At 43.7% G+C, this 23,895-nt stretch overlaps 1 protein-coding gene across 4 annotated transcripts in view; it reads right to left on the minus strand.

Moving 5' to 3' along the window:
* The window catches only part of SORCS2 (sortilin related VPS10 domain containing receptor 2), a 1,193,773-nt gene that overhangs the window by 246,916 nt on the left and 922,962 nt on the right, over positions 1 to 23,895 (minus strand). For all 4 annotated transcript variants that reach the window (XM_038745537.1, XM_038745536.1, XM_038745535.1 and 1 more), the window contains exons 4-5: positions 21,610 to 21,774; positions 1,048 to 1,121 (exon numbers count right to left, since the gene is read on the minus strand). In XM_038745537.1, coding sequence (XP_038601465.1) covers positions 1,048 to 1,121; positions 21,610 to 21,774 — 239 coding nt within the window. The remainder of the gene's footprint in view (positions 1 to 1,047; positions 1,122 to 21,609; positions 21,775 to 23,895) is intronic.

Raw genomic sequence — 23,895 nt, forward strand, 5'->3', positions numbered from 1 at the left:
ATTGCATGGGAAGCAGCGTGGCTCAGTGGAAAGAGCCTGGGCTTTAGAGTCAGAGGTCATGGGTTCAAATCCCAGCTCCACCAATTGTCAGCTGTGTAACTTTGGGCAAGTCACTTCACTTCTCTGTGCCTCAGTGACCTCATCTGTAAAATGGGGATTAAGACTGTGAGCCCCCCACCATGGGGCAACCTGCTCATCTTGTACCTCCCCAGCACTTAGAACAGTGCTTTGCACATAGTAAGCGCTTAATATATGCCATTATTATCATTATTATTATGGGAGAGGACAATATAACAGAGTTGGTAGACACATTCCCTGCCTACAGTGAGCTTAGTTTGTTTTTGACCTTCGGAGGTTTCCCAGAATTGGTTTATTTTTAGGCCAGGAATTAACGATGTAAGTGGATTTTTTTTTTTTTTGATGGCATTTGTTAAGCGCTTACTATGTGCACAGCACTGTTCTAAGCGCTGATTGAACATAGGCCTGGAAGACAGAAGGTCATGGGTTCTAATTCTGGCTCCAACACTTGTCTGCTGTGTGACCTTGGGCAAGTCATTTCACTCCTCTGGGCCTCAGTTCCCTCATCTGTAAAATGGTGATTGAGACTGTGGGCCCCATGTGGGACAGGGACGGTGTCCAACCTAGTTGACTTGTGTCTACCCCAGTGCTTAGAATGGTGCTTGGTATGTAGTAAGTGTTACCAGCTACCATAATAATTCTTATTATCATTTTTATTATTATTAACAATGCTAGCCTTGAACCTATGTGTAAAATCAGGGGCTAAATAACCTTACATTTCTCTGCTCGATTTCTTATAATGGGCCCATCGACTACTCCCTTTTACTGCCTTGACTACTTGAGTCCTTGACTACTCCATTGACTACTCCCTTTTTTCATTCATTCATTCATTCATTCAATCGTATTTATTGAGCGCTTACTGTGTGCAGAGCACTGTACTAAGTGCTTGGGAAGTAGAAATCGGCAACATATAGAGACAGTCCCTATGCATCACCAGGGAGATGAACTGTGCAAAATAGTATGTCTTACCAAAACACATGGTCTTTGGTCACGTGTTCTTGAAGAAGACTCCATTTTTTTCCCAGGTCGGTGGATACATAAAGCTGAAAAATACAAGGTGGAAGTTGATATCAGTCAGTTAATCATATTTATTGAGCACTTACTGTGTGCTGAGCACTGTACTAAGCACTTGGGAGAGTCCAATAGAACAACAGAACAGAAATATTCCCTGCCCACAACGAGCTTTCAGTCTAGAGGGAATGACAGGGTGAGGGATAGGAATTATAAACATAGCATTATGATTAAATTCAAAATGACAGCCTCCAAAAGCAACAAAACAGGGAAGCCATTCAGAGTGGGGCTTCTTCATATCAAAATCAATTTAATTTATTTTATCAATCAATGGTATTTACTGAGCACTTACTGTGAGCAGAGCAATCAATCCATAGTATTAACTGAGTGCTTACTATGTGCAGACCACTGTACAAGGAAGTAGCATGGCTTAGTGGAAAGAGCCCTGCTTGGGAGTCAGAGATCATGGGTTCTAATCCCGGCTCCGCCACGTGTCAGCTATGTGACTTTGGGCAAGTCACTTAACTTCTCTGTGCCTCAGTTACTTCATCTGTAAAATGGGGATTAAGACTGTGAGCCCCACGTGGAACAACCTGATTACCTTGTGTCGACCCCAGCGCTTAGAACAGTGGTTGGCACATAGTAAGCCTTAACCAATCCTATCATTATTATTATTCTTATTACTAAGCAGTTGGGAGAGAGTAATACCACATGAGACCAACATTTACAAAGGGATTCCCAGAATAAAATTCCCTCACTTTTCCTCAAACTTTTGAATAGCTTTAAATTTGCAAGATTATATCAACCAATCAACAATGGTATTGTTTTTGTTTATGGAATCTGTTAAGCCTTTATTTTGGACTAAGCTCTGGGGTAGATAAAAACCAATCAGGTTAGACACAGTCCCTGTCCCACATGGAGTTCACAGTCTTCATCTCCATTTTACAGATGAGTAACTTGTGGCACAGAGAAGTTGAGCGACTTGCCCAAGGTCACCCAGCTGACAAGTTGTGGAGTCCGGATGAAAACTCAAGTCCTCTGATTCCCAGGCCTGTGCTCCATCCACAAACACACAATAATTTATTTAGTGATTTATTTATCTATTCCCTCAGTCATTGCGAATTTCCTGTGCACAGAGCATGGTACTGAAGATATTGGGAAAGTACAATTGAATACAGTTTGTAGGTGCAATCACTGCCTTCTAGACTGTAAGTCCATTGTTGGGTATGGACAGTCTCTATATGTTACCAGCTTGTACTTTCCAAGCGCTTAGTACAATGCTCTGCACATAGTAAGCCCTCAATAAATATGATTAAATGAATGAATGAATGAATGCAGGAGGCTTACATTCTAGTGGAGAAGAAGGACATTAAAATACATTCCAGGTAGGAGAAAATTCTGAAGAATCCTAGATAGGAGAATGACTGTGTGTGCCTGCCTCTGATAAGAAAGTTTCCCAGGCTTAGGGAAATTAACTCTTTTAGAATAATGAAGCAAAGAGTAAAATCTTAAAAACCAGGGGTTACAATTGGTAAATCGATCCATAATGAAAATCAATCAACTAACAGTATTTCTGGGATTCTTCCTGAGAACAGATGACTGTACAGTGCTAAGCAGTTAGCAAAGTGCTTTGCCTAAAGTAAGCGCTCGATAAATATGATTGAATGAATGAATGAATGAATGTACTTCACATTTAAATAATTATGGCTTTTCTTAACTACTTTCTATGGACTAAGCACTCTGTCAGAAACAAGGTCGTGAAACTGGAATATAGTCCCTGTCCCATAATAATCAATCATATTTATTGAGTGCTTACTCTGTGCAGACCACTGTACTAAGCACTTGGGAAAGTGTAATATAACAGAGTTGGGAGACCTGATACCTGCCCACAAGGAGCTTACAGTCTAAAAGGAGAGATAGACATTAATATAACTAAATGAAATTACAGTCAGGCAATCATATTTATTGAGAACTTACTGTTTGCAGAGCACCGTACTAAGTACTGAGGAGAGTACAATAGAACAATATAGCAGGCAAGTTCCCTACCCACACCGAGCTGACAGTCTAGAGGGGTAAGGAGTGGGATGTAGGTTGTCTTGTGAATTGGGATTTGGTGTGAGCAGAGAGCGTATGCTACTATCTATCAATCAATCAATCAATCGTATTTATTGAGCGCTTACTGTGTGCAGAGCACTGTACTAAGTGCTTGGGAAGTACAAGTTGGCAACATATAGAGACGGTCCCTACCCAACAGTGGGCTCACAGTCTAGAAGACTACCATCTTCATCATCATCATCATCATCAGTGGTATTTATTGAGAACTTACTCTGTGTGTAGCACTGGACTAAATGCTTAGAAGGTTACAATACAAGCAAACCGGGTTGGAAACAGTCCCTGTCCCATAAGGGGCTCACTGTCTCAATCCCCATTTTCCAGATAAGGGAACAGAGGCCCAGAGAAGTGAAGTGACTTGTCCAAGGTCACACAGCAGATAGGTGGCTATCCATGTCCAAGTCTGGACATGTCCAAGTCTGAGGTCCTTATCTTCCCTCCCAAACCCTGTCCTCTCCCTGACTTTCCCGTCTCTATGGATGGCACTACCATCCTTTCCGTCACACAAGCCTGCAATCGTGGTGTCATCCTCGACTCCATTCTCTCGTTCACCCGTCACATCCAATCCGTCACCAAAACCTGCCAGTCTCACCTCCGCAACATCGCCAAGATCCGCCCTTTCCTCTCCATCCAAACCGCTACCTTGCTGGTTCAATCTCTCATCCTCTCCTGACTGGATGACTGCATCAGCCTCCTCTCTGATCTCCCATCCTCCTGTCTCTCTCCACTTCAGTCTATACTTCAGCTTCTGCCCGGATCATCTTTGTGCAGAAACGCTCTGGGCATGTTACTCCCCTCCTCAAAAATCTCCAGTGGCTACCAGTCAACCTACGCATCAAGCAAAACTCCTCAGTCTCGGCTTCAAGGCTGTCCATCCCCTCGTCCACTCCTACATCCCCTCCCTTCTCTCCTTCTCCTGCCCAGCCCGCACCCTCTGCTCCTCTGCCACCACTAACCTCCTCACTGGGCCTCACTCTCGCCTGTCCCACTGTCGACCCCGGGACCACGTCCTTCCACCGGCCTGGAATACCCTCCCTCCACACAACCGCCAAACTAGCTCTCTTCCTCCCTTCAAAGCCCTATTGAGAGCTCACCTCCTCCAGGAGGCCTTCCCAGACTGAGCCCCCCTTTACCTCCTCCTCCGCATAGCCCCTCCTCCCTCCCTCCCTCTGCCCTACTCCCTTCCCCTCCCCACAGGACTTGCATATATTTGTACATATTTATTACTCTACTCTATTTGTACATATTTACTTCTCTATTTATTTTATTAATAATGTGTATATAGCTATAATTCTATTCATTCTGATGGTATTGACACCTGTCTACTCGTTTTATTTTGTTGTCTGTCTCCCCCTTCTAGATTGTGAGCCCATTGTTGGGTAGGGACCATCTCAATATGTTGCCGATTTGTTTTTCCCAAACACTTAATACAGTGCTCTGCACACAGTAGGCACTCAATAAATACGATTGAATGAATAAAAATGTGCGGAGGCGGGATTAGAACCCAGGATCTTCTGAAACCTAGGCCCGCCCTCTAATGACAAGCAATGGTAGGCAGTGTGGCCTAATGAGAAGGGCCTGATCTTGATAGCCACAGCACCCCGATTGTAATCCTGCCTCTGACACTTGGGTGTTGTGTGTCTTTGTGAGTCACTACACTTCTCTGGGCCACAGTTTCCTCATCAGTAAAATGGGAATTATATCCTACTCTCTCCTACTTGAAAATAATATTAATAATAATAATTGTGGTATTTGTTAGGCACTTACTGTGTGCCAGGCACTGCAGAGAAGCAGCATGGCTCAGTGGAAAGAGCCCGGGCTTTGGAGTCCGAGGTCATGGGTTCATATCCTGGCTCTGCCAATAGCTGTGTGACTTTGGGCAAGTCAATTCACTTCTCTGGGCCTCAGTTCCCTCATCTGTAAAATGGGGATGAAGAATGTGACCTCCCCGTGGGACAACCTGATCACCTTGTAACCTCCCCAGCGCTTAGAGCAGTCTTTGCACACAGTAAGCACTTAATAAATGCTATCATTATTATTACTAAGCACTGGGTTGGATACAAGCAAATTGGGATGGACACAGTCCCTATCCCACATGGGATTCACAATACCAATCCCCATCTTCCAGATGAGGTCACTGAGGCATAGAGAAATGAATTGACTTGCCCAGGGTCACACAGCAGACAAGCAGCAGAGCCTGGATTAGATCCAACAACCTTCTGATTCCCAGGCCCATGCACTATCCACTAGGCCACACTGCTTCTCTCAGCCCCTTGTAGGGCACGGACTGTATCCAACCTGATTACCCTGTGCCTACCCCAGTGCTTACTACAGTGCCTGGCACATAGTAAGCGCTTAACAAGTCCCAGTAAAAAGATAACAAGATAGCATCTTCATTGGAAGGTGGTACCTCCTTCTTCTGGAGACTTGTCTCCTTTTTGGCATTTCTCCTATCTCTCTGCCCCGTACTCAAGCAGACGCTCCTCACACTAAACTTAGAGGCTCTCAACCATTCATTCATTCATTCACTTGTATTTATTGAGCGCTTATTGTGTGCAGAGCACTGTATTAAGCGCTTGGCAACATATAGAGACGGTCCCTACCCAACAACCGGCTCACAGTCTAGAAGGGGGAGACAGACAAAAAGACTAAACACGTGGACAGGTGTCAAGTCATCAGAATAAATAGAAATAAAGCTAGATGCACATCATTAACACAATAAATAGAATAGTAAATATGTACAAGTCAAATAAATAGAGTAATAAATCTGTACAAATATATATACAGGTGCTGTGGGGAGGGGAAGGAGCTAGGGCGGAGAGATGGGGAGGAGGAGAGGAAAAAGGGAAGGCCTCCTGGAGGAGGTGAGCTCTCAGTAGGGCTTCTTCCATATCTACCGTCTTCATCTCCTCATCTCCCAAGTCTCTTCACTCTTCAGCAAGATTGGAAGCTCCTGAAGGACAGGGAAAGTTCCCCTTGCTGTTGTTATATTCATTCATTCATTCATTCAATCGTATTTATTGAGCGCTTACTGTGTGCAGAGCACTGTACTAAGTGCTTGGGAAGTGCAATCAATCAATCAATTGTATTTATTGAGTGCTTACTGTGTGCAGAGCACTGTACTAAGCGCTTGGGAAGTACAAGTTGGCAACATATAGAGATGGTCCCTACCCAACAGTGGGCTCACAGTCTAGAAGGGGGAGACAGAGAACAAAACAAGACATACTAACAAAATAAAATAAATAGAATAGATATGTACAAGTAAAATAAATAGAGTAATAAATATGTACAAACATATATACATATATACACGTGCTGTGGGGTAGGGAAGGAGGTAAGGCGGGGGGAAGGAAAGGAGGAGGAGGGGGGAAGGAAGGAGGGGGTTCAGTCTGGGAAGGCCTCCTGGAGGAGGTGAGCTCTCAGTAGGGCCTTGAAGGGAGGAAGAGAGCTAGCTTGGTGGATGTGGGGAGGGAGGGCATTCCAGGCCAGGGGGATGACGTGGGCCTGGGATCCCACAGAGAATAAAACAAAACATATTAACAAAATTAAATAGACTATGTACAAGTAAAATAAATAGAGTAATAAATATGTAGAAACATATATACATATATGCAGGTGCTGTGGGGAAGGGAAGGAGGTAAGGCAGGGGAAGGGATGGAGAGGGGGAGGAGGGGTAGAGGAAAGAGGGGGCTCAGTCTGGGAGGGCCTCCTGGAGGAGGTGAGCTCTCAGTAGCACTGGCACTTAGTACAGCATTTTGCATTTAGTTGGGGCTCAGTAAATGCCATGGATTCACTGCTATAGTGATGAGGCAGTATGGTGTCATGGAGAGAGCACAGGCCTGGGCGTCCGAAGGTCATGGGTTCTAAGCAGTATGACCTAGTGGATAGAGCATGGGCCTGTGAGTCCAAAGGGTTTGTGTTCTAATCCTGGTTCCATCACTTAAGACTGAGCTCCTTATCTTCCCTCCCAAACCCTGTCCTCTCCTTGACTTTCCCGTCACTGTGGATGGCACTGCCACCCTTCCCGTATCACAAGCACGCACCTTGGTATCATCTTCGACTCTGCTCTCTCATTCACCCCACACATCCAATCCGTCACCAAAACCTGCCGGTCTCACCTCCACAACATCGCCAAGATCCACCCTCTCCTCTCCATCCAAACCGCTACCCTGCTGGTTCAGTCTCTCATCCTCTCCCGACTGGATGACTGCATCAACCTCCTTTCTGATCTCCCAACCTCCTGTCTCTCCCTGCTTCAGTCTGTGCTTAACTCTGCTGCCCAGATTCTCTTTCTACAGAAATACTCTGGGCATGTCACTCCCCTCCTCAAAAATCTCCAGTGGTTGCCTATCAACCTTGAAGCAAAAATTGCTCACTACTGGGCTTTAATGCTGTCCATCCCCTCGCCCCCCTCCTCCCTCACCTCCCTTTTCTCCTTCTCCATCCCAGCCCACACCCTCTGCTCCCCTGCCACCTTTAACCTCCTCACTGGGCCTCTTTCTCGCCTGTCCCGCCGTCGACCCCCGGCCCACATCCTTCCTCTGGCCTGGAATGCCCTCCCTCCCCACACCCGCCAAACTAGCTCTCTTCCCCCTCCTTCAAAGCCCTACTGAGAGCTCACTTCCTCCAGGAGGCCTTCCCAGACTGAACCCCCCTTTTCCTCTGCTCCTCCTCCCCTTCCCATCACTCCGACTCCCTCCCCCTGCCCTACCCCCTTCCCCGCCCCACAGCACTGGTGTATATTTGTACATATTTATTATTCTATTTATTTTATTAATCATGTGTATACATCTATAATTCTATTTATCCATTTTTGATGCTATTGATGCCTGTCTACTTGTTTTGTTTTGTTGTCTGTCTCCCCTTCCTAGACTGTGAGCCCGTTGTTGGGTAGGAATGGTCTCTATCTGTTGCCAAATTGTACTTTCTAAGCGCTTAGTACAGTGCTCTGCACACCATAAACACTCAATAAATATGATTGAATGAATAAATGGATGAAAGTTTGACCTTGGGCAAGTCACTTCCCTTTTCTGGGCTTCAGTTACCTCATCTGTGAAATGAGGATTGAGATTGTGAGCCCCACATGGGACGGACTGTGTCCAACTTGATTTGCTTATATCCACCCCAGTGCTTAGTACAGTGCGTGGCACACAAATGCTTAAAAATACCATTATTATCATTAATCCCAGTTCTGCTACTTGTCTGCCGTGTGACCTTGGCCAAGTCACTTCACCTCTCTGTGCCTCAGTTAGCTCATCTGTAAAATGGGGGTGAAGACTGCAAGCCCCATGTGGGACAACCTGATTACCTCGTATCCGCCCCAGCACTTAATATAATGCCTGGCACATAGTAAGCGCTTAACAAATACCACAGTTATCATTAGTATTATGTCAGTTTTTTAAATCACACTATGAAACTTGAATAAAATCAGACTGTCAGTGATAAAACCTAATCTAGAAGTACCGCATGCTCTCATATGCATTATGCTCACACAGTCTCACACACGTGAATATTTTCACAAATCTTCAATATCACCTTCTCTAAATGTCAAAGTCTATTCTTGTGAGATCTGTGAAACTCTGGAATGCCAGTGATTGAAATCTCACAATCTCAAAAGGTAACATTCTCTACTGTCAAGAGGCTGCACCTATGCCTCCAGACCATAAAAGGGTCATTGGTCATGAATTAAAGTGGAAAACCTAGAGAAATACTCTTATTTGTCATCAAGAAAGCGATTGCACATCAGAGAGACCTCTCTTCTCTGTGTCCTCTTTACACAGATCTCAGGATACCAAGCTGGGCAGTTTTTGGTATGCAAACACTTGCTGAATTTTGAATAAGCGTCAGTTTGTGACAAAACAGTGAGAGCAAATTTTATCGTTTGAAGATAGGTTAATAATAATAATTGTTGTGGTGTTTGTTAAGCCCTTACTATGTGTCAAGCACCGGGGTAGACACAAGCAAATCAGGTTGGACACAGTCCCTGTCCCACGTGGGGCTCACAGTCTCAATCCTCTTTTACAGATGAATTAACTGAGGCACAGAGAAGTGAAGTGACATGCACAAGGTTACACAAGAGATATATGCTGGAGCCGGGATTAGAACCCATGTAATTGCTGGGTCCGATAAATCATTTTCTTTTATTTTTTTATGCCATTTGTAAAGCAACTACTATGTGCCAGGCACCACACTAACGCTGTCACTCATTGAGAGCAGAGAACGTGTCCACCAGCTCTGTTATACTGTAATAATAATTATTATTATGACATTTATTAAGCGCTTACTATGTGCAAAGCACTGTTCTAAGCGCTGGAGAGGTTACAAGGTGAACAAGTTGTCCCACGGGGGGCTCACAGTCTTCATCCCCATTTTACGGATGAGGTAACTGAGGCTCAGAGAAGTTAAGTGACTTGTCCAAAGTCACACAGCTGACAATTGGCAGAGTGGGATTTGAACCCATGACCTCTGACTCCAAAGCCCGGGCTCTTTCCACTGAGCCACGCTGCTTCTCGTCTTCTCCCAAATCGTATTCTCCCAAATGTTTAGTACAGTGCTTGGCACACAGTAAGTGCTCAATAAGCACTATTGAGTGATTACTCAGTGTTCCTCATTAATTCATTCAATTGTATTTATTGAGCGCTTACTGTGTGCAGAGCACTGTACTAAGCGCTTGGGAAGTACAAGTTGGCAACATATAGAGATGGTCCCTACCCAACAGTGGGCTCACAGTCTAGAAGGGGAAGACAGAGAACAAAACAAAACATATTAACAGAATAAAATAAATAGAATAAATGTGCACAAGTAAAATAAATAAATAGAGTAATAAATACGTACAAACATATATACATATATACAGGTGTTGTGGGGAAGGGAAGGGCATAAGGCGGGGGGATGGAGAGGGGGAGGAGTAGATACAAGCTCATCAGGTTGGATACAGTCCCTGTCCCATGTGGGGCTCACAGTCTTAACCCCCATTTTACAGATTAGGGAACTGAGGCAAAGAGAAGTTAAGTAACTTGCCCAGAGTCACACAGCGGACAAGTAATGGAGCTGGGATTAGAACCCACAACCTTCTGACTCCTACGCCTAAGCTGTACTCACTGGACCATACAAACTGCTTCCTGTTCTATTCTCCAGCGCCACTCTATTCATGAACAATAATCAGTTGTATATATCTATAATTCTATTTAATAATTTTGATGCTACTGATGCCTCTCTACTTGTTTCATTTTGTTGTCTGCCTCTCCATTCTAGACTGTGAGCCCGTTGTTGGGTAGGGATTGTCTCTCTCTGTTGCTGATTGGTACTTCTTAAGAGCCTAGTACGGTGCTCTGCAAACAGTAAGCGCTCAATAAATACAACTGAATGAATCAATCAATGATCTCCTGAAACAAGAAAACAATTCATTTCATTTCTTTCCCTGAGACGGAAAGCACAGAACACTTTGTTTCTCTGCAAGTGTTCCAAATATCATAGATGCTAAAATTCTCCATTCCACAGAGTACTGAAATGAATAAACTAATGCTAGGGGGCAAATTTGAATCTATTTCCCCAGATGTAAATATTTACTTCCCTGAAAGATTGCCGTTGTATTAATTAAAAGGTTGCCTCACTACTTGAAAAAAAAAAATGAGGGGTTGAGCGCAGACAGCTTGGCAGAACTCATCCCTGGAGAGTGGGCACACAGTTATAAATAACAACAGTAATGATAATTCTGGTATTTGTTAAGGGATTACTATGTGCCAAGCACTGTTCTATGCGCTGGAGTAACTACAAGGTAACAAGGTTGTCCCACATGGGGCTCACAGTCTTAATCCCCATTTTCCAGATGAGGAAACTGAGGCATAGAGAAGTTAATTGGCTTGCCCAAGGTGGATGTGGGATTAGAACCTACATCCTCTGACTCCCCAAACCGGGCTCTTTTCACTAAGTCGGGCCGCCTGCCTCTCTTGCTGCCCATTTCTTCTTGTCCGGGGAGGCAATGGAGTCTGATCATGATTCAGCTGATGAGTTCGGCTGAGAAGCAGCATGGCTCAGTGGAAAGAGCCCGGGCTTTGGAGTCAGATGTCGTCGGTTCGAATCCCGGCTCCGCCACAAGTCTTCTGTGTGACCTTGGGCAAGTCACTTCATTTCTCCGAGCCTCAGTTCCCTCATCTCTAAAAATGGGGATTAAGACTGTGAGCCCTACGTGGGACTACTTGATCACATTGTATCCCTCCCAGCGCTTAGAACAGTGCTTTGCACATAGTAAGCGCTTAACAAATGCCATTATTATTATTATTATTATGAGGAAGCTAATCTACTGCAAAGCACATGACACTGGCCTGAAACGCCCTCTCTCTTCATGTCCCACAGACAATGACTCTCCCCTCCTTCCAAACCTTATTGAAGGCCCATCTCCTCCAAGAGGCCTTCCCTGACTAAGCCCTCCTTTCCTCTTCTCCCATTTCCTTCTGCATCACTCTGACTTGCTCCCTTTAATAATAATAATAATAATGATGGCATTTGTTAAGCACTTACTATGTGCAAAGCACTGTTCTAAGCACTGGGGTAGATACAAGGTGATCAGGTTGTCCCACAGGGGGCTCACAGTCTTCGTCCCCATTTTACAGCTGAGGCAACTGAGGCCCAGAGAAGTTAAGTGGCTTGCCCAAGGTCACACAGCAGACAAGTGGTGGAGCTGGGATTAGAACCCAGGACCTTCTGACTCCCAGCCCGGGCTCTTCCCAGAATGCAAGCTCCATGTTGGTAGGGAATGTGTCTACCAAACTCCGTCATATATTCACTGTGGCATTTGTTAAGTGTTTACTATGTTTTTTATAGCATTTGTTGAGTGCTTATTCTATGCCAGGCACTGTACTAAGTGCCAGGATAGATACCAAGTAATCGGATCAGGCACAAGCCATGTCCCACATGGGGCTCACTGCTTTAATTCCCATTTTACAGATGAGGGAACTGAGATGCAGAGAATTTAAGTGATTTGCCCAAGATTATACAGAAGATAAGTGGTGGAGCCGGGATTAAAACCAGGTCTTTCTGGAACACAGGCCTGGGCTCTAGCCATTAGGCCTCACTGCTTCACTAGGCCAAGCTGCTTGACTAAATAATAATAATAATAATAATTGCAGTATTTATTAAATGCTTACTGTTTGCCAGGCACTGTGCTAAACGCTGGGGTGGATACAAGCAAATTGGGTTAGCCACAGTCCCTGTCCCACGTGGGGCTCACAGTCTTAATCCCCATTTAACTGATGAGGGAACTGAGGCCCAGAGAAGTGAAATGACTTTCCCAAGGTCACACAGCAGATAAGTGGCAGAGCCGGGATTAAAACCCATGACCTTCTGACTCTCAGGCACTTGCTCTGTTCACGGCACCATGCTGACTCTCAGTGTCAAGCACTGTTCTAAGCTGGGAAGATACAAAATAATCAGGTCAAACACAGTTCCTGTCCCACACAGGGCTAATAGTCTAAGTAGGAGGGAGAATAGGTATTGGATCCCATTTTATGGATGAGGTAGTGAGGCCCCTCTCTTATGAATCATCATCAATCGTATTTATTGAGCGCTTACTGTGTGCAGAGCACTGTACTAAGCGCTTAACGAATCGATGCCTTATCTGATGAAGCTGAGAGCCGTGCCATGTAGGGCTATCCAGGATGGGACGGTCTAAGCCGAAACGTCAGGCAAAATCGATTCAAGCCATCAAATGTCGATCAAAGATGACAGCAGAGACTCGAGTTTTACGAGCGGAAGAAGGCGATGGGAAATCACTTCCAAGAAAATTCTATGGTTACCCAGACTGGAACGATTTTAAGAAAGAAGATGGGGTGTCATCTATTTATTTATATTGTTGCCCGTTTACGTGTTTTGATGTGCATATATCTATAATTCTATTTATATTGATACCTGTTTACTTGTTTTGATGTCTGTCTCCCTCCATCTAGACTGTGAGCCCGGTGTGGGCAGGGAATTTCTCTCTTTATTGCTGAATTGTATTTTGCAAGCGCTTCTTACAGTGTTCTGCATACAGTAAGCACTCACTGAATATGACTAAATGAAAGGGTGTGTCCATAGAGTCGCTATGGAACAGGGATGACTTGACAGCAACTGAGACCCAAAGAAGTTATGCGACTTCACACGGCTTCTCAAAAGACACCAGCGATTGCCCATCCACCGCTGTATCAATCAATCAATCAATCAATCGTATTTATTGAGCACTTACTGTGTGCAGAGCACTGTACTAAGCGCTTGGGAAGTACAAGTGGGCAACATATAGAGACAGTCCCTACGCAACAGTGGGCTCACAGTCTAAAAGGGGGAGACAGAGAACAAAACCAAACATACTAACAAAATAAAATAAATAGAATAGATATGTACAAGTAAAATAAATAAATAAATAAATAGAGTAATAAATATGTACAAACATATATACATATATACAGGTGCTGTGGGGAAGAGAAGGAGGTAAGATGGGGGATGGATGGGGGACGAGGGGGAGAGGAAGGAAGTATCAAACAAAAGGAAGTATCAAACAAAAACTCGTCACCATTGGCTTTAAAGCTGTCCGTCTCCTCGCCCCCTCCTCCCTCACCTCCCTTCTCTCCTTCTCCATCCCAGCCCGCACACTCCGCTCCTCTGGTGCCGCTAACCTCCTTCCTGGGCCTCGTTCTCGCCTGTCTCGCCATCGATCCCTAGCCCACGTCCTACCTCTGGCCTGGAACGCCCTCCCTCCTCTAATCCCACAGACAATGACTCTCCCTCCCTTCAAAACCTTATTGAAGGCCCATCTCCTCCAAGAGGCCTTCCCAGACGAAGCCCCACTTTTCCTCATCTCCCGCTCCCTTCCGCCTTGTCCTGACTTGCTCCCTTTGCTCTTCCCCAGTCCTAGCCCCAAGCACTTCTGTATGTATCTGCCATTTCATTTACTTGCATTTATGTCTGTCTCCCCGCCTCTAGACTGTGAGCTCACTGTGGGCAGGGAAAGTCACTATATGTTGTTATATTGTACTTTTCCAAGCACTTAGTACAATGCTCTGCACGCAGTAAGCACACAATAAGTACGATTGAATGAATGAATAAATGACTTGCCCAAGGTCACAAAGAGAGGGACATAGCCTAGTGTATAGATCATGGGCCTGGGAATTAGAAGGGCTTTAGTTTTAATCCTGGCTCTGCCACATGTCTGCTGGATGACCTTGGGTAAGTCATTTCACTTCTCTGGAACACAGTTCCCTCATCTTTAAAATGGGGATTAAGACTGTGAGCCCCACGGGGGACAGGGACTGTGTCCAACCTGATTATCTTGTATCTACCCATTGCTTAGAACAGTGCCTGGCACAAAATAAGTGCTTAACAAATATTATTATTATTATTATTATTATTATTATTATTATTATTATTATTATTATTATTATTATCATTATAATAATAATAATGGCATTTGTTAAATGCTTACTATGTACAGAGCACTGTTCTAAGCACTGGGGGGATACAAGGTGATGAGGTTGCCCCTCGTGGGGCTCACAATCAATCCCCATTTTACAGATGAGGTAACTGAGGCTTAGAGAAGTTAAGTGACTTGCCCAAGGTCACACAGCCATCATGTGGTGGAGTCAGGATTCGAACCCATGACCTCTGACTCCAAAGCCCGTGCTCTTTTCACTGAGCCACGCTGCTTCTCATTATCATTATTATTATAAGGCTGGATTAGAACCCAAGCCTTCTGACCCCAGGCCCGTGCTCCTTCTATTAGGGCACACTGCTCCTCTTTCCTACACCATGCACCAAGTAGGAGCTTAATAAATGTGACTGATTGATTGATCGATTGAAGAAATCTCAATAACGAGTCTAAAACGTCTCTGGCACTCAGAAAAACCTATAAGCCATTTGAGAACGACACAGACCGTTCCTTCAGCGCGTCACATTGCGGAGAATTTACTCAACTTTTACAGAACTGACAATTCCCCAAACTCCAACTGAATAAAAGTTGATTTTATTTTTACAGTCCTGGGTAGGCTTTTGAAATCACTATTCCAGCTCCATTAATTCTGTAGTGTGCAATAACTTCAAGAGTAATTGCACACATCCAATTTCAAGGGAAAAATCACTTTCCCTGATTGGTATATCGTTCTAATGATGTGGAAGGAGAAAGTGCTTTGCTAATGTAAATAGAGAAGCAACTTGACCTAGTGGAAAGAGCCCATGTCTGGAAGTCAGAGGCTCTGGGTGGTAATCCTGCCACCAACATCGCTCTGCTGTGTGACCCTGGATGAGTAACTTAATAATAATAATAATAATAACAATAATAATAATAATAATAATAATAATAATGGCATTTATTAAGCGCTTATTATGTGCATAGCACTATTCTAAGTGCTGGGGAGGTTACAAGGTGATCAGGTTGTCCCACGGGGGGCTCACGGTCTTAATCCCCATTTTAGAGATGAGGGAACTGAGGCGCAGAGAAGTGAAGTGACTTGCCCAAAGTCAGACAGGTGACAATTGGAGGAGCTGGGATTTGAACCCATGACCCATGACTCCAAAGCCTGTGCTCTTTCCACTGAGCCACTGCTTCTCAACTCCTTTGTGTCTGTTCCCTCATCCACAAAATGGGAACTTAGTATCTGTCCTCCCTCCTATTTCAATTCAGTTCATTCATTCAATCGTATTTATTGAGCACTTACTGTGTGCACACAGAGCACTGTACTAAGCGATTATCATGTATCTACCACAGCCCCACATTACTCATGCTGTCCATAGCTGTAATGCATTTTTTTCTCTGAATATCCATCTCCCTCTCTAGACTGTATGCTCATTGTGGACAGGGGATATCACTCTTTATTGTTATATTATCCTCTCCCAAGCACTTAGTACAGTGCTCCACAAACAGTAAGCGCTCAGTAAATACGATTGACTGACTGACATAGTAAGACTATAACTAGGCCCTCTTTCCCTCTGCTCCCTCTCCCCTCCCCATCGCCCAAACTTGGTCCCTTTTCTCTACCTCTCTCCCCCACCCCTGTTGTGTGTATATGTACATATGTATATTTTTATTTATTTATATTAATGATGCGTATATATCTATATTTGTATTCATTTATATTGATGCTATCGATGCCTGTTTGCTTGTTTTGATGCCTGTCTCCCCCCTTCTAGACTATGAGCCTGTTGTGGGCAGGGACTGTCTTTATTAGTTGTTGAATTTTACTTTCCAAGCTCCTAGTACAGTGCTCTGCACACAGTAAGTGCTCAATAAATACGACTGAATGAATGAATGAATAAGCACTTGACAAAAGCCATTGCTATTATTATCAACAGTATGATTAGGTTGATAATAATGATTATTATAATAATGATAGGAATGATAGTAGTAATAACACAGCTTCAGCACGATGTTGAGAAAATATGTAAATTATCTCAGTGGAATTAGAAGTTCTCAAAGGATAATGAAATTTGTGTGTCCAGATTGGAGAGACTGTGTAGCCCTCTCATTAGACTGTGAGCCTCACGTGGGACAGGGACTGTGTCCAACCCGATTTTCTTGTATCCACCCCAGCACTTAGTACAGTCCCTGGAACATAGTAAGTGCTTAACAAATACCACAATTATTACTATTATTATTATCCCTAGGGCCCAAATAGTAGTAATGGAATTTATTAGATGTCTTCCGCGTGTAGAGCACTGTACTAATACAGAGTTGGGAATTGGACATGGCCCTTTGGGTGGGGGCAGGAGGATCCCAGTCTAAATATCCCAGTTATTGATCAATCAATAAGAGAAGCAGCAAGGCCTAGTGGCTAGGGCATGGGCCAGAGTCAGAAGTCAGGAGTCAGAAGGAGCTGGGTTCTAATTCCACCCCCACCACTCATCTGCTGTGTGACCTGGGGCAAGTCACTTCACTTCTCTGGCCCTCAGTTTCCTCGTGTATAACGGGGATGAAGACTGTGAGCCCCAAGTGGGACAGGGACTGCATCCAATCCAATTTGCTTGTATCCACCTCAGCGCTTAGTACAGTGCCTGGCACGTAGTAAGCACTTTACAAATTCCATTATTGCTATTATGACCAGAGACACACATTCCAGCAAGAATTTTGTTACTGTTGCCAGCAACTCTGTTTAATTCTTGGCAGGCAACTCAATGCATACAGTTGGGTTCATGTAATAATAATAATAATGGTGGTATTTTTTAAGTGCTTACTATGTGCAAAGCACTGTTCTAAGCATTCCTGTAATAATAATAACAATGGTGGTATTTGTTAAGTGCTTACTATGTGCAAAGCACTGTTCTAAGCTCTGGGGGGATACAAGGTGATCAGGTTGTCCCACTTGGGGCTCACAGTCTTAATCCCTATTTTACAGATGAGGTAACTGAGACACAGAGAAGTTAAGTGGCTTTCCCAAGGTCACACAACTAACAAGTGGCAGAGCCGGAATTTGAACCCATGATTTCTGACTCCCAAGCCCTTGCTCTTTCCACTGAGCCACGCTGCTTCCCCATATGGAACTCGATATGTTGCAATAATGATGATAAAAACAGCAATAATAACAACAATATCAATTAATAATAATCTATAATATTCTATTAAACTCTTACTACTACTACTACTACTACTACTACTACTACTACTACTACTACTAATAAGAATAATAATAATAATAGTCTTCTGGACTGTGAGCCCACTGTTGGGTCGGGACCGTCTCTATATGTTGCCAACTTGTACTTCCCAAGAGCTTAGTACAGTGCTCTGCACACAGTAAGCACTCAATAAATATGATTGAATGAATGAATGAATAATAATTAAAATTACAAAATTGTGGTATCTGTTAAGTGCTTTTACTTGTACATATATACCATTCTATTTATTTTGTTAATGACGCACATATAGCTTTAATCCTATTTGTTCTGACGATTCTGACACCTGTCTACCTGTTTTGTTTTGTTGTCTGTCTCCCCCTTCTAGACCGTGAGCCCGTTGTTGGGTAGGGACCATCTCTAAATGTTGCCGACTTGTACTTCCCAAGCGCTTAGTACAGTGCTCTGCACACAGTAAGCCCTCAATAAATATGATTGAATGAATGAATGAATAAGAGCTAAGCAAGCCCACTGTTGGGTAGGGACTGTCTCTATATGTTGCCAATTTGTACTTCCCAAGCGCTTAGTACAGTGCTTTGCACACAGTAAGCCCTCAATAAATATGATTGAATGAATGAATGAATAAGAGCTAAGCAAGCCCACAGTTGGGTAGGGACTGTCTCTATATGTTGCCAACTTGTACTTCCCAAGCGCTTAGTACAGTGCTCTGCACACAGTAAGCGCTCAATAAATATGATTGATTGATTGATTGATTGATTGATTGATTAAGAGCTGCGGTAGATACCAGATAATCAGTTTGGACACAGTCCCGTCCCACATGGGGCTCACAGTCTTAATCTTAATCTTAAAGAAGCAGCATGGTTTTGTGGAAAGAGTGCGGGCTTGGGTTCTAATCAGAGGGCGTGGGTTCTAATCGCGGCTCCATCACTAGTCCATTGTGTGACCTTGGGCAAGCCATTTCACTTCTCTGGGCCTCAGTTACCTCATCTGTCAAATAGGGACTAAGACTGTGAGCCCCACGTGGTACAACCTGATTACCGTGTATCTACCCCAGAGTTTAGAACAGTGCTTGGCATAAAGTGAACACTTAAATACCATAACAATTGTAATAATTATAATAATTATTATTATTGCTAATTATAATCCCCACTTGACAGGTGAGGTAACTGAGGCCCAGAGAAGTGAAGTGAATTGGCCCTACTGAGAGCTCACCTCCTCCAGGAGGCCTTCCCAGACTGAGCCCCCTCCTTCCTCTCCCCCTCGTCCCCCTCTCCATTCCCCCCATCTTACCTCCTTCCCTTCCCCACAGCACCTGTATATATGTATATATGTTTGTACATATTTATTACTCTATTTATTTATTTTGCTTGTACATATCTATTCTATTTATTTTGTTAGTGTGTTTGGTTTTGTTCTCTGTCTCCCCCTTTTAGACTGTGAGCCCACTGTTGGGTAGGGACTGTCTCTATATGTTGCCAACTTGTACTTCCCAAGCGCTTAGTACTGTGCTCTGCACACATTAAGCGCTCAATAAATACGATTGATTAATTGATTGATGGATTGAATTACCCCGGATCACCCAGCAGACAAACGGCAGAGCCAGGATTAGAACTCATGTCCTTCGACTCCCAGCCCCTTGCTCTTTCCACTAGACATACTGCTTTGTGCCAAGCACTGTGTTAAGCACTTAGGTGAATACAAGATCAACAGTTCTATAGCAGTCCCTGACTCACGGTGACCTCACAATCTAAGGGGAAGCATTAAAATACAGTGTTGTCTTCTCTCCTCATTGGAGTAAATAATTGTGATATTTGGTAAGTGCTTACTAAGTATCAAGCACTGTTCTAAGCGGTGGGATAGACACAAGCTAATCTGGTTGGACACAGTCCCTGTCCCACAATGGGTTTACTGTCTCAGTGGAAAGATCACGGGCTTTGGAGTCAGAGGTCTTGGGTTCAAATTCCAGCTCTGCCAATTGTCAGCTGTGTGACTTTGGGTAAGTCACTTAACTTCTCTGGGCCTCAGTTACCTCATCTGGAAAATGGGGATTAAGACTGTGAGCCCCACGTGGGACAACCTGATCACCTTGTATCCCCCCAGAGCTTAGAAAAGTGCTTTGCACATAGTAAGTGCTTAACAATTATTATTATTATTATTATTATTATTATTATTATTATTATTATTATTATTATTATTATTTTACAAATGAGGGAATGGAGGCCCAGAGAAGTGAAGTCACTTGCAGAGAAGCAGCGTGGCTCAGTGGAAAGAGCTCGGGCTTTGGAGTCAGCGTTCATGGGTTCAAATCCCGGCTCCTCCAATTGTCAGCTGTGTGACTTTGGGCAAGTCACTTCACTTCTCTGGGCCTCAGTTACCTCATCTGTAAAATGGGGATTAAGACTGTGAGCCCCATGTGGGGCAACCCAATCACCTTGTAATCTCCCCAGCGCTTAGAACAGTGCTTTGCACATAGTAAGCACTTAATAAATGCCATTATTATTATTATTATTATTGTTATTATTATTATTGCCCAAGGTAACACAGAAGACAAGTGGCAGAGTCATAATTTGAACCCATGACCTTCTGACTCCCAAGCCCTGGCTCTATTTACTACGCCACTGACCACCCTAGGTTTGGAAGCAGTGTGACCTAGTGGAAGGAGCCCGGAGACAGAAGGCCTGATTCTACTCCTGGATTCTCCACTTCTCTGTTGGGTGACCTTGGGCAAATCACTTGACTTTCTCTGATTCTCAGTTTCTTCATCTTTGAAATGGGGATTCAATACCTGTTCTCCCTCCTATTTAGACTGTGACAGGGACTATGTCCAACATGATTCTTATCTTGGCTCTGCCATTTGTCTGCTGTGTGACCTTGGGCATGTCACTTCACTTCTCTGGGCCTCAGTTACCTCATCTGTAAAATAGGGATTAAGACTGTGAGCCCCAGGTGGGACAACCTGATGACTTAGTAACAACCTTTGCTCATAGTAAGCACTTAAACAATACCATTATTATTATAATCATTATTGTTATTCATTCAGGCATTCATTCAATCATATTTATTGAGCGGTTACTATATGCAGAGCACTGTACTAAGCACTTGGGAAGTACAGGTTGGCAACATATAGAGACGGTCCCTACCCAACAACGGGCTCACAGTCTAAAAGGGGGAGACAGACAACAAAGCAAAACATGTTAACAAAATAAAATTAATAGAATAGTAACTATCCTTGGGGGATCGCATAACTAGTTATTAATCCCCCTTCTCTTAGAACAGTGTTTGCCACATAGTAAGCACTTAACAAATACCATTATTATTATTACCATTATTATTATTATTCCCCCTGCTCTTAGAACAGTGTTTGCCTCATAGTAAGCTCTTAATCTAGTGCATAGTAAGCACTTTATTTATTCCAACAACTTGACACCTGTCCATATGTTTTGTTTTGTTTTGTTGTCTGCCTCCCCCTTCTAGACTGTGAGTCCATTGTTGGGTAGGGACCGTCTCTATATGTCACCAACTTGTACTTCCCAAGTGCTTAGTACAGTTCTCTGCACACAGTAAGTGCTCAATAAATATGACTGAATGAATTAATTAATTAACGAATACCATAATAATTATAATTATTTTCTTGTACCTCTTTGCCATCACCAATGGCACTTATTGGGTGCTTACTTCGTGCAGATCACTGTACCAAGGGCTTGGGAGAGCACCCAACTGTCTCAATGTTTATTCCAGGTCTTGGTGCTGGAATAATAAATGTATTATTCCAGTAGAATGATACAGCCTAAAGCCAGCAAAGACAATCCCTCTTACCTTATTCTCCTTGGTAAAGGCCAGGACTTTATCCTCCTCTTTTGGATGGAAGATCAAAGTTTCCACAAAGAATGTGATGAGCTGTTTCTGAAAGCTCGCCCCTTCATCCGTGCTCAGAAAGAGGCTCTGGTCCCGTTCGTTCAGAGAAGAACTGACGAGGATGATCTAGAGAGGTACCAGAAAAACAGGAAGGGCAGAGGTGAGATAACTGAAATTCACCGAGGAAGCCAAGTTGCTCTGCAAACCATGATCCACTCCCAAGAGCCCAAGAAGCTCTGAAGATATTTTAAAAAATTTCTATTTGGATTTCTCGCTAGTTAAATTAATTAATAATGGTATTTAATAATGATAATAATAATGATGGTATTTGTTAAGTGCTTACTATGTGCAAAGCAGTGTTTTAAGCGCTGGGGTGATACAAGGTGATCAGGTTGTCCCAAGTGGGGCTCACAATCTTAATCCCCATTTTACAGATGAGGGAACTGAGGCCCAGAGAAGTTAAGCGACTTGCCCAAAGTCACACAGCTGACAAGTGGTGGAGCCGGGATTAGAACCCACGACCTCTGACTCCCAAGCCCGGGCTCTCTCCACTGAGGCAGGCCGCTTCTCTAACCCTTAATATGTGTCAAGCGCTGTACAACGAGCTGGGGTAGATACAAGCAAATTGGATTGGAAACAATCCCTGTCCCACGTGGGGCTCCCAATCTCAAGCCCCATTTCACAGATGAGGGAACTGAGGCACAGAGAAGTGAAGTGACTTTCCCTAGGTCACACAGCAATCTCTATATGTTGCCAGCTTGTACTTCCCAAGCACTTAGTACAGTGCCCCGCATGCAGTAAGTGCTCAATAAATATTATTGAATGAATGAATGAATGAATGAAGTGGCTTTTAGACTGTGAGCCCAATGTTGGGTAGGGACTGTCTCCATATGTTGCCAATTTGTACTTCCCAAGTGCTTAGTACAGTGCTCTGCACATAGTAAGAGCTCAATAAATATGATTGATGATGATGATTGATGATGGCGGAGCTGGGATTAGAACACGTGACCTTCTGATTCCCGGGCCTGGGCTCTATCCGCTACGCCATCTATATCTTGTGGTATTTGTTAAGCGCTTACTATGTGCCAAGCACTGTTCTAAGCACTAGGGTAGATATAAGGCAATCGGGTTGTCTGTGGTCTAATGGATAGAGCCTGGGCTTCGGAGTCAGAGGGACCTGGGTTCCAATCCTAACTCAACCACTTGTCTTCTGGGTGAATTTGGACAAGTCACTTTACTTATCTCTGCTTCAGTTCCCTCATCTGTGAAATGGCCGGTAAGATCTGAGCCCCACATGGGACAGGGACTATATCATCATCATCACCATCAATCATATTTATTGAGCGCTTATTGTGTGCAGAGCACTGTACTAAGCGCTTGGGAAGTACAAGTTGGCAACATATAGAGACAGTCCCTACCCAATAGTGGGCTCACAGTCTAAAAGGGGGAGACAGAGAACAAAACCAAACATACTAACAAAATAAAATAAATAGAATAGATATATACAAGTAAAATAAATAAATAGAGTAATAAATATGTACAAACATATATACATATATACAGGTGCGGTGGGGAAGGGAAGGAGGTAAGATGGGGAGGATGAAGACGGGGACGAGGGGGACTATATCCAACCTGATTTGCTCGTATCCAACCCAACACTTAGTACAGTGCCTGGCACCTAGTAAGCACTTAATAAATACCACAATTATCATTTTTATTCATGTCCTAGGAAGCTTTACAAATATATCAGGCGTCCAACGCATAAGCCCCACAGCACTTACGTACATATCCATAATTTATTCATTTATATAAATGTCTGTCTCCCTCTTCAGACTGTCAACTCGTTTGGGTATGGTAACCCCTTCTAGACTGTGAGCCTGTTGTTGGGTAGGGACCGTCTCTATATGTTGCCAATTTCCCAAGTGCTTAGTACAGTGCTCTGCACACAGTAAGTGCTCAATAAATATGATTGAATGAATGAATGAATGAAACAAAAATCAGTGGTACCTTTAAAAAAAAACCTGGTGTTTGTTGAGGGTGTACTATGCAACCTTCTCATCATCACTAAAATCCATCCTTCCCTCTCCATCCAAACTACAACCACTATAATTTAGGCACTTAACCTATCCCATCTTGATTATTGTATCAACCTTCTTGCCGAACTCCCAGCCTCCTGTCTCTCCCCACTCCAGTCCATATTTCACACTGTTGCCCAGATCCTTTTCCTACAACAACATCCTGGCCATG

This window comes from Tachyglossus aculeatus, chromosome 4 (genome assembly GCF_015852505.1).
Source record: "Tachyglossus aculeatus isolate mTacAcu1 chromosome 4, mTacAcu1.pri, whole genome shotgun sequence".
Classification (NCBI taxonomy): domain Eukaryota; kingdom Metazoa; phylum Chordata; class Mammalia; order Monotremata; family Tachyglossidae; genus Tachyglossus; species Tachyglossus aculeatus.